Raw genomic sequence first — 10,702 nt, forward strand, 5'->3', positions numbered from 1 at the left:
AACTGAGGGAGAGTGCACGAGACATGGACTAACCTGGTAGATCATTTCTGAGCACTGTCACAGCCAATCCTGTTCAGCTAATATATTTTGAGCACTGGAAAAAGCCCTCAATATTCAATGGCTTGTTATCAGGCTTTTCGATGGTGTCTTCAGTTACCCAGCCAGTTCTGTGGCCTCCTTTGGATTGCATGTGCACTACCTCTCTCTGCCTACAACTRAAAGACAGCAGCAGTACAGGAGGGTGAAGGCAGCACGACCAGAAGCAGTTACGTTAGAGCAATGACGGAGCAATTCTGCCAACCATCTTGGCAAAAGTCATCAGTGGGTTTTCATTTCCACATCTAAGGTCACACACCCTTAAAATAAAAATCATGGTGGTGTTGTTAATTATTGCTTGCCTAGTCTGGGAGGGACAAGGGAGAATATGTGCTTTAAAAAACAGAAGGAAAGCATTTCAAATGCCTTTATGCAATTACTGCTTAATGGACATTGGTATTCAAACTGCTGCAAAATTGGTCAGTGCCATCACAGTGTGTTCTGTCTGTTCTTCTATCAGATGAAAATAAAAGGCTGATTTTAATGGATTTGGTCAGGTCTTCTCCTGGAGAGCCAGGGGCGATGTGGTGGAGATGCTAATTCTCTTCACCCACCTGAAATCAGCCTTCTCACCCACCACTCTGATTAAGCCTGAGACAAGGCATGGGTGAGGACAGCCCAATAGATGAGCTGGGAAGTAAATCAGGGAACTTAAGGTTTTGAAAGCTTTTCTGGAAATAAGCTGTCATCAGGAACTCATCTAAGTTTCTGCTTCTTTGAGCTTTATTCTCCCTCTTTTACTATATCTCTACCCTACCACATGGGTAGTGCTAACATAGCAGAAGCCCGTGTGAACATAGGTGCACAAAGGCCCTTCCCAGTATGCAAGATCGGCCACTTATGATCTTTTATAACCCGCCCCGTGCAAGAGCTCATGTCACACGGGCCCCTTGGCAGAGCAGGCCTTGCTTCTGCCTTCACAACAGCTTTAGAGCACAGAATACTGGCCTGCCCAGCCTGAGGTACTGATCGTGACAAGGTGAGACATGAACTTTCTAAAGGGGCAGCTTATTTTGTCACGAGGGCACTTCAGAACGTATTAGCCTCTTGGGCTGCCATGCAGGGATCCTCGCACGGTGCCCAAGCTGATTGGGGGATTACAAGTGAGGTCAAGTTTTATACAAGCCTAGAGATTTTTAAAATCTCCAGAGTGATGAGGATCCCACTGATGATCCATTAATAGGATGAGTTGGGCCAGTCAACAATACAGGACGAGGAAGGGCAGCTTTATCCTATCGCAGTACATATTCTCACTGGGGGATTCACTAGCTTYTGCAGAAGACAGGTTGGTTCTTAACTGGCCTTAGCCATGGTTATTTGGTGGCTGAAGCTCCTAGGACCCTACCAGGGTTGAAGTTTTGCCGAGTCAGAGGTATTCGCACATCCACATACAACCTGGGTGTCCAAGTGGTCTGGCCAAGATTACTCCATATGCAGCATGGAAGGACATCGCTCAGCAGGTCTTCATCAGCTCTCTTGAGCATTTCTTAATTAGTGATGATGAACTGATTTGGGACTTTTATTTCTTGTACAGTTGGATGTTCTTATCGATCTTCTGCCTCACTTATTTCACCTCTGTAAGTCTGAGGCAAAATTCCTGAATTTCACGTGCTATGTTTTCCTTATCTGGCTATTTTATCATCATCTTTATGCTTTGTCTTTAGGTGAGTTTGATCCTTTTCTTGGCTATAAAATAATTTTACCTTCTGATATAGTGGCTGGTAGCAAGAAGCTGAGGAGACAGTATTTTACTTCCATGCCCTGTTTCATTCTTGTTGAGAGAATTAATGCATGATAATATGACCATAAAGCCACCAAGGCCCTCTATATTTTTTGGTGTTGCTAATTATTATACATCATAATTACAGACAAACCACTGTGGGGCTGAATTGCAGCTGCACACACAATGTGACTGAAGTCTCATCTTTCTAAATTTTGGGCTGTTCAGCTCTGCAAAACTCTCTCCTAATTAACAAAATAGGGTAAACATGTCAGGACATCCAGCCTGTGGTGAACAACACGGGAAGCCCACCTATGAGTGGTTAATATTTGGAAAGCTAAAAGCACTTAAAAACACCTAAAATAAAGTTCACGTTTACGATTTCACGATTGGTGTTTGAATGCAAGGCTGATGGGGCTGAATTTCTCTTTTGGACCATAAAATAAAAAGTCCTTTCAAACTAGCACACATGACACCTGCATCCACTTGTAGGATCTTCCAACAAGATGTAAAGTGCCCTTAGTGAAAAGAAACTGTAGACTGAGGAAATGTTAGTTAAGCTCCTAGACCTACTGGTTGGAAACATTCATTCCCCTCACCCCTTCTTTATGCCTCTGTCCCAGGGCAGGCCCTCCTCTAAGGCAAGAAAGCCAACGTTTTAATCTTTTCTTGGTCTGCATTTAGATTTCCCAGCAGGACATCCAGTTCCAGGAAYGGACGCAGTGGCACAGCTGTCACCTGGGAGCTCATTTATCTCTGCACTGCATGCAAATTATCTTTTAAATAATTAGAGACTGCACCTAGCAATGGATTTCCTCACTGATTTGTGCTCGGTGTAAAGGCTGAGGGTTAACCCCATGGTACTGCATTTCCTGACTATAATGTGGCAATGCTGCTTTTGAATTAGCCTGAGCAACAGGTCCCCAAGACTCTGCTAACTTGCAGAGTTGTGCGCGTTTGTCAATAAGAAGACAAATCACATTTCCTTTTGTCGAGAGTAAAGTTACAGGGATAAGTTCAGCACGATTAAAAGCTGCAGAACTCAGCCCACAACCAAGCTAAAAATGAAAATGTTGCTCTCCCCTTTTCTCTTCCCCCTTCTGCGCATATATTCCACGTAGGAAGCCAAGCTGGTTGCCAGGGGTCCATCTGCCTTGCCATGATGTGGAAAGCTCCCCGGTGGTCTTGGGGAATATGGTGGTGGTGCTTTGGTTGTGCACTAGCCTCTGTCTCCCACCTCTTCTGCGCTGAAATGCAGGAAGAAGGGAGGCTTGCACCTACAGTCATCCAGACCCCCCGGAGAAAAGGTGGGAACCTCTCATTCCAAGCTTTCATTCTCAGCTTTGGCCCTGAGAATGCAACTACGCTTGTCGTATGGATCATAATTATTCCAAGGCTTTAGTAAGTTCAGAAGTTTCTGATCTTAGCAAGCAGTAATTGAAAAACACCTGATATAAAATCATCTGATCTTATTTTGGCCATCACTYGGTTACGAAATGCACCAGATTCAGYGTGAAAATACTGCAAGCTTTTACTGCACTAAATAGTCCTCTGCCACAGTACTTCCACTGCTCAGTAAAAGCCTCAGATGCTTTGATATCTGTTTTGGGTTTTTTTTTTCCTCTTGGAGCAATGCTTTTGTTTTTATAGTCAGCACTACATGTGCTGGAACTCATCAGTTCTCAGTCCCCAACTTTCCTCCTTCTTCAGCGGACAGTTACTAAGGGCAAATGAAGTTTTGGTGCAAGTTGAGRAGTGTCCAGTTAAAGAAGAGGCGCCTCAAAATGCTCACCTGCCTTAGCTGCCATCCTAGAGACAGAGAGTACTTAATTAAGAACATCAGGTTAGTCAAGACTATAGGATACAAAAACACATCCATCACCCTAAAGCTGAAGAAGATGGATACTGGCCTGTTGTCACCTGGACACTTAATGGCATTTTCTAGGCTAGTATCCCCCTCAGGAAAGGATTTTTGTATTTTTCACTGAGCTCCTTTTTCCTAAGGTTGCATATCAAAAAGTCTCAGCTGGAGTTTACTCTCCCAAGAGTGATAGGAAAGGCTTCTCTTCAAGGGAAAAGCAAGCAAATCCTAGTAAGTTGAGTGCAAAGCGTTGCCTGCAGCTCCCTCCTTCAGYGCTCTCCTAGGTCTCGGGCACTCCCAAAGAGCTTTCCAATTCCCTCTGTTGCCACAGCAGCAGATAAAAGCCAGATGAGGGAGACAGCTCAGAAATATTTCTGATTTTTCTTATTTTATTTGAAAGCTTGTGGGTTTGCTGGTGACTGCTAGTGCTTCACAGCCCTCCACAAAAGGAGAACACGCTCCGTGCGGCTTGGCAAGCGACACCCGCTCGTGTGTGGCGGCAGTCCCGCTGACCGAGGCAGTTGCCAAGTTATAGGAGGTGCCGGAGAGCACTGGAATCTCCCGTGGTGGCACCCGGCGCTCAAGGTCGGTAATTAGAGGGGGCTCGGGATACTCGGCAACCAAACGAACGCTGGCTGGTATCATGCCTTGGATAGGAGGGAGYTGCGCTTCGAACGCACCCCTTTCGGCGCTCATGGAAAGAGCATTTGCCGACAGAATGTGGGAAAGAGCTGGCCCAGCAGTTTCTAAAGTGCTCCGCTCGTGCCAGTCACTTTTGCAGCCACCCTGGGGAATTCTGTGCTGCTCAACCACCCCTGCCTGGGCTCTTCTCGCACCTGCTCACTTCCTTAGATAAAAAAAAGGAGAAGAAAACGATGGGAAGGATTCTCAGAAAGTCTGAGGGGCAGTTTTGGTGCCGAGAAGACATCAAGTAATTGCTGGGTGGCTCCACCTGTACGCGGTGGTACCCGTGGGAATGTATCTGGGCACCTGCTGCACCGCCCTCCTGCTAGCAGCACGTCCCGCGTGTTGCTGAATTCCAGCCTCAGCCCCAGGATCCCCACCCTTTCCCCAAGACCAGCTTTGTGTTGCTCCCTACATCTTGCTTGCAGGAGGTTGCAGGGCTCCCAAAGAGAAAAGCCTGAAGGGCTTTTCCTCTCACTCCTGCTCACTTTTCCTCAAACTCCTGCTCACCAAGACGCCTTGGAAAATCCTGCCCAGAAACGGTATAGTGGCTGATGGCCCTGGGAGCATCAGTAGCTGTTGTCTCCAGACGCTCTCATTTACCCTCGCATTAGATCTTTTCTCATCAGTGATGCAAGCCAAGTGCTCAAAATAGTTTTAATCAATATAAATAACACTGCCTTTAAAGTGATCGCTTTGACTTGCCTACTACAGCTCACACGTCAGAGTGTTGTTTGCACTGAGYGAACAGTGATTAATTAATCAATGGCATTTTATGAGAGTTTAAGCAGAAACACCCTTCTAAATTGTTCAATGAGAGTTTTAATAAATCTCGCTATGCAACAGAGAGAAATGCAGGGGCCAAAATGCAGGCTTCACTTTGTAAATATTATTCTTAAAAGGACTAGATAAAAATGTGAATTTAAGATGATTGACAGCCTGGACAATGAGAGTTCATTTAAACAACAGGTATGTAAGGGAGAGCTTTAGGCCAGGTTTTCAGAGACTGAGGGCGTGGGATCATTAGAAGCCCATCCAGGAGGCTCCAGTGTGCTCCAGTGTGGGACGTTTCTCCCACAGGTGGGAAAAGATCAAGAACGGCAGGTAGGGAATACGTCGAAGAGGGACTAATGCCACTCTACAGCCTACAGCCTAATTAGAGGAAAATTCACGTGCTTTTTATGAAAAGAGAGCCAGAGTAAGGGAAAAGGAACGCAGGAAGGGATCTTAAAACACTAACAGCTTTTCCCTTTTTTTTCTACTGGAATTAAATGCTAACCCCAAGGCAGAGCTGTACTTGCCTAACAAACCAATGTAAATGACAAGCCCCTTTAGGTGGCTTTGGATGTCTTTATGTTTAATTACCACAGTTTTTAAGGAACTGCTAACTTGCTAATGAGGAGCTAGGTTACTAAGAAACTCCATGTCCAAATTAGTGTGGAAAGGCTGGACACCTGAATCCTACCATGTTAATCTGCACTCGAACCTTGCTGATTCCCATTAATAATTATGGAAACCATTATGAACGACTGAGCTCTGTGAATTAATAAACAAGTAATTGTAGAAAAGCAACTGCACCGCTCCACACAGCGTATTTATTGGCTGTGTGAGTCAGATTTAATTTCCTCTTAATTGTTTTTTGTAACGCATTACAGGTGCTGTAGTATCACGTGAAAAATGCAAAAAACTTTGCTTCGGGGTCATATACAATTTTCATGTACAAACGGCAGGCAGCAAAAATTTTATCCCCACTTCAAAGACGGCAGAGGAAGTTTAAGTTTGGCAAGGATCAGCTGGCTACCAAGGATGGCTACTGCTTAGTGAAACACATAAACTTTATGGAACGCCAGTGTGGAAACACCCAAGAGCCTCTCTCTGGGATACCTAGGATAGGAAAGAACTGCAATAGTTCAACGTGAAGCAAGTGCTGCTTAAATTTATTTTCTAGTGAGGCCCATAGTTCATGGAGCTTTATGACCTGGAAATGTTACATTTAAAATTAAAAATACAGAATACTAATGACTTGTTGCTCAAGAGGGATAACCAGCCTTCAGCAGCTGCAGGATGCTGAGCTCCATTCTGCCACTGCAGCTGCACACAGGAGGGCTTCACATGCCCCATGCTTGAGATCAGTTGTTTTTCTGAATAAAAGACCTTGCTGGTTTGGTCATAGTCCTGTTAAAAGTAATAAATAAGCTCTGTGGTTTATTCATCTCTGTTGCAAAAGCGCGAGAGAAATGCCAGCCTCTAAATTAGGGTAGCATATCATTATTTTGCAAATCTGCCCGATAAGTTAAATCACAGAGCCAGATTCTGTGCGCATTAACCTCCGCTGCTTTCACTAAGCTTTAGGTCAGAGCAGTCACAGCCCCAGATGAGTTTGACAGAGGTGCTTAAAATGCACGGACCTACAGGTAGTCAGTGCACAATTCACAAGGAAGGAGTGAAGCATCTCTCCTGCTACAACCATCCCAGTTATTCAGCATTTGCCTCACTGTTCAGCAACTGCAAGTACATCTCACCAGCAAGACAGTGGCTTCCATTTCACCTCGGTTTGTCCTGCTGTTTTGGTTCGTGGCATTTTTTTAATAGCAACCGTTTTCTTCTTAAAGCACGTATGATATAAATTGATACGATAGGATGTGAATGGAAATCATTCAGAATCCGTCTTGTTTCCTTCTCACGAAGGCAAACCCAAACTGCAGAATTTTGGAAGACAYGACAGCGGGGCAGTAAAACTGTTCTCTATTAGTATTACAGTTACACCAAGTTCGCAAATGGCTCAAGAATCGTGTCTGCCAGAATGGATGAAATCTGTCTGCAGAGCTGGGCATCATCTTCCCATCACTTTGTTGCTGCAGGGCTTTCCCGCTTTCTCCTTCTATTTTTTTTTTTTTAACTTTATTCCCAGCCTCTTGTTTTTGCCATARTAGCTGCATGCGCCGCCCAGAAGGGTCTCAGTTCATCTCCTCTCCGGCAGAGCCCCTTGCAAGCGTGACAGGAACGGAGCCGTGGGCACCTCGGTGGCAGCTCCTTGCGCCACAGCTCCAGGACGAGCCCTCACGCGGGCAACACTGCTCTGCTCTGCAAAGCGCGGAGGACAGAGCTGCGCCACACGCAGGGAAATTCTCTGCAGAAAAATGAGAGGTTGCAAGTCGCCTGCTGGCACGTTCTGGTTTTGTTTGCTCACCGCAGCCAGCTTCACCCTGGTGGATTTAGTGATGTGACTCGAAAAGGAAAAGACACAATTTCTTTTGTACAGGATGCCAGGAAATGTTTTCCTCCTTCTCCCCTTTCATGCAGCATAGGCTGCGCCTGGGAAGCGAGGCAGAACAGACTTTCAATAGTGTTTGTCCCTGAAAGGTGAGAACAGCCTCCTAGCAACAGAGCTGTGTCGGCAACTGCCCTCCATCCAGAGGGGGCCGCTTCATCCCAAACACCRCTTGTGCACAGAGAAGGGTCTGCTGGCAGGGCAGACCCCATCTAATATCGCAAACTGGTGACAAATATTAGGCTTTAAGCTCCAAAGCTGGGGACACTGACAGCAACAGCTCCCGGCCGCACTGGTCGCGACAGCAGGAGCCTCCCCGGAGCAGGAGCAGCGCTCAGTGCTCACAGCAGCGCAGGGAGGGGGTGAAAAGCTGCCGCAGGCAGCGCAGCTAAAAGTGCTGCCTGGAACCAGAGGCCAAATCGCTCCCCGAATCAGAATAAAAACTACGGTGCCAGCTYGGAAAGGCAGGATGTTTGGCTGGGGGAAGATGCTTACTAGCAGGGTGCGACAGTAGAAGCGCAAGGGGTTTAACTGGTGTTTCCTGGGATGTAATTGCCTCCCCCCACACGCTTTCCTGCTTCGGTACCCAGCACCACCACAAAGTTAAAGGTTTGGGTTGAGAGGCTGGGTTTTTTTTTTTTTTTTTTTTTTTAACCTGAAATGTAAGTATTTGGGGAATGCCCTTTCCTAGCGCTCAGTTCCTCCCATAGCTGGTAAGTACTTCAGTAACGCCACTCGGATGAGCTCAGCCTTCCCAGCATTTCTGGGCATCCCAACAACAGGCGTTATCCATCCTGGGAACACGCAGAGCGCCACTCCGTATCCTGCCCCGGATACACAGCGGCCCCGCTGCGCTCAGCCAGGCCGAAAGCACCGTGATCCGGTGCTCRGTCCCGGCTCCGCTCTCAGAAAGAAAGCGGAAAGTTTGGGAGAGCTTCCCACGAAGACAGCTCGTTTGGCGTCAGCGCGGGGCCAAGGACATATTGCAGCACRGGGGTGGCCTGTTTTTCTGGCCATTATTAATCCAGAAACCTTAATGATGAACAACATTTGTGTCATTGTCTACACAAATTTAATTTGTTTATGCAGCAGTTCAGTTAATCCTGCAATCTGCTTTCCTCAAATGAGGACAGATAATGGAGACACCGTTCTTTGCAGGTCTTCAGGCTTTTAAATTCTGATAAAATCAGGATTCTTCACTGGGTCTTGCCACAGCTCTGAATTAAGCCACTTTAAATGTAATTACTGGAGCTGGCTGTACATCAGGAACATCCATTAAAAGAATTGATTGACCATGCTGTTACGGGAGGCATTTTATGAACAAACGATCGTGATGGGTCCAGAACTGTAATTTATAAAGGCAAAAAAAGCAGGTAAATACTTTATTAGTGGTTAATGAGAGGTTCACAAGATAACTAAATTTCTTGTTTTTTAACCAGCTACTTCAGGGAGCCTTGGTGCCTGGCCATCTATCACGATCGGTTTATTGATCTGAAGAAGGACGTGCGGCAAATCCTCATGTCGAGCAAGGTAAGAGAAACTGCTGCAGAGGGCATCGCATTATTGGGGTAATATGTTAGTGTTGTTCACTTTGGTTTCTTTCCCCATCTTTCCCCTAAAGCTTTACATTTCGGTTCCGCCGTTATCTCGGGGAAACATGAACATATTTGAGCCCCAACAGAGGGATTTCACCGAGTTCAGCAGATGGTTTCTATTTCAGCATGTGTTTCATCAGTTTTGCTATTTTTGCAGATCTTTATATTTGCCAGCAGAATTTGTAGTTCAGTCACTTTTCCTTACACAGCATTTTTGCATTCTATACATGCAGTCCAGTGCAACTCCCGAGCAAAGCCTGTCAGCTTATGTATTCAGTCATCACTTTTTTAATGCCTCATAGCTTCTTCACTTTGAGGGTGACAGACCCCTGGCACAGGCTGCCCAGGGAGGYTGTGGAGTCTCCTTCTCTGGAGATCTTCCAAACCCACCTGGATGCCGCCCTGTGCCCYGTGCTCTGGGTGTCCCTGCTGGAGCAGAGGGGTTGGACTAGATGACCTCTAGAGGTCCCTTCCAACCTCAACCATTCTGTGATTCTGTGATAACCGACTGCAGCAGGTTCCTAAGGATTTTAGGAACCCCTAAAGTTTTAGGAACTCACTTCCCCAAGCGTGAGTTTTTTTCTGATCTGAAGCACAGTCACAGCCTGATTCTGGATACCCCCAGCTCTCTCTGTGGGACCAATTTGCCGTATTCCTCCTCATGCTGTTGTGGCTTTTGTATTACATATGGAAACGTGGCCGGGGGCAGCAGTCCTGGCACAGGGAAAAGTTCCTTGCTGAACTTGCTGCAAACCCCTCTATGGGTCAGGATGGCTCCTGTGAGCGTGTGTTACCCACCTGGATCCCAACACCCATTTGCCACTACTTGTTTGCATTTTTTATGCCGCTCTCCTTCATGGCAATTCTACCTTTGGGTTAACATGTGCCCCTCCAGAATACAATATTCCCATTAGAATATTGGAGTATTTCAATAGAGCTTGAGCTGGACTGTATTGAAATACGGAGCCGGGTGCCTTTGTTCCCTGTGGCTGCATTTGAGCTCACAAACCAGGAGCGAAATGTAAGAATGGGGGGCAGAAACACCCGTCTCAAAGAGCTGGGCCAGCAGCTGTGCAYGCAAAGGCGGCAAAGGCAGCCAGCCCTATTGAGTGGCCCGGGGACAAACAGAACTGGGTCTCAGCATGTGGGGCGACRGCTAAGTGAGAGGCACGGGGACGAGACACAGGGCGGCTGGCGGGGGATCAGTCTCACAGGGGACACCAGGCTGGACACTGGGCGCTGTGCGCCGGATGGCGCTGCCCCAACTCGGCGCCTCGGCCCTGGGCACTGCTGTTCCCGTTCCCCGTCCTCCCTAGCATGGCGAGGGGCTGGCTCTCCAAAAGCTGCTGGGGCTGCTCGAGCGGGAGCGCAGAGATGGGGGAGATGAGCGGGGCGCGCGGGACGGGCCCGGGGCCGCGCTCACGCCGCCTCTCGCCCCGCAGGTGGACGACACCGACCCGCGGCAGCTGCTGCTC

At 47.2% G+C, this 10,702-nt stretch overlaps 1 protein-coding gene across 1 annotated transcript in view; it reads left to right on the plus strand.

Annotated features, from left to right (window-relative positions):
- The window catches only part of CFAP61 (cilia and flagella associated protein 61), a 95,279-nt gene that overhangs the window by 72,726 nt on the left and 11,851 nt on the right, over positions 1–10,702 (plus strand). The window contains exon 24 of the mRNA XM_026039239.1: positions 9,072–9,162. Within this exon, the coding sequence (XP_025895024.1) occupies positions 9,072–9,162 (91 nt within the window). The remainder of the gene's footprint in view (positions 1–9,071; positions 9,163–10,702) is intronic.

This window comes from Nothoprocta perdicaria, unplaced genomic scaffold (assembly GCF_003342845.1).
Source record: "Nothoprocta perdicaria isolate Ctin4 unplaced genomic scaffold, notPer1 scaffold_224, whole genome shotgun sequence".
Lineage (NCBI taxonomy): Eukaryota > Metazoa > Chordata > Aves > Tinamiformes > Tinamidae > Nothoprocta > Nothoprocta perdicaria.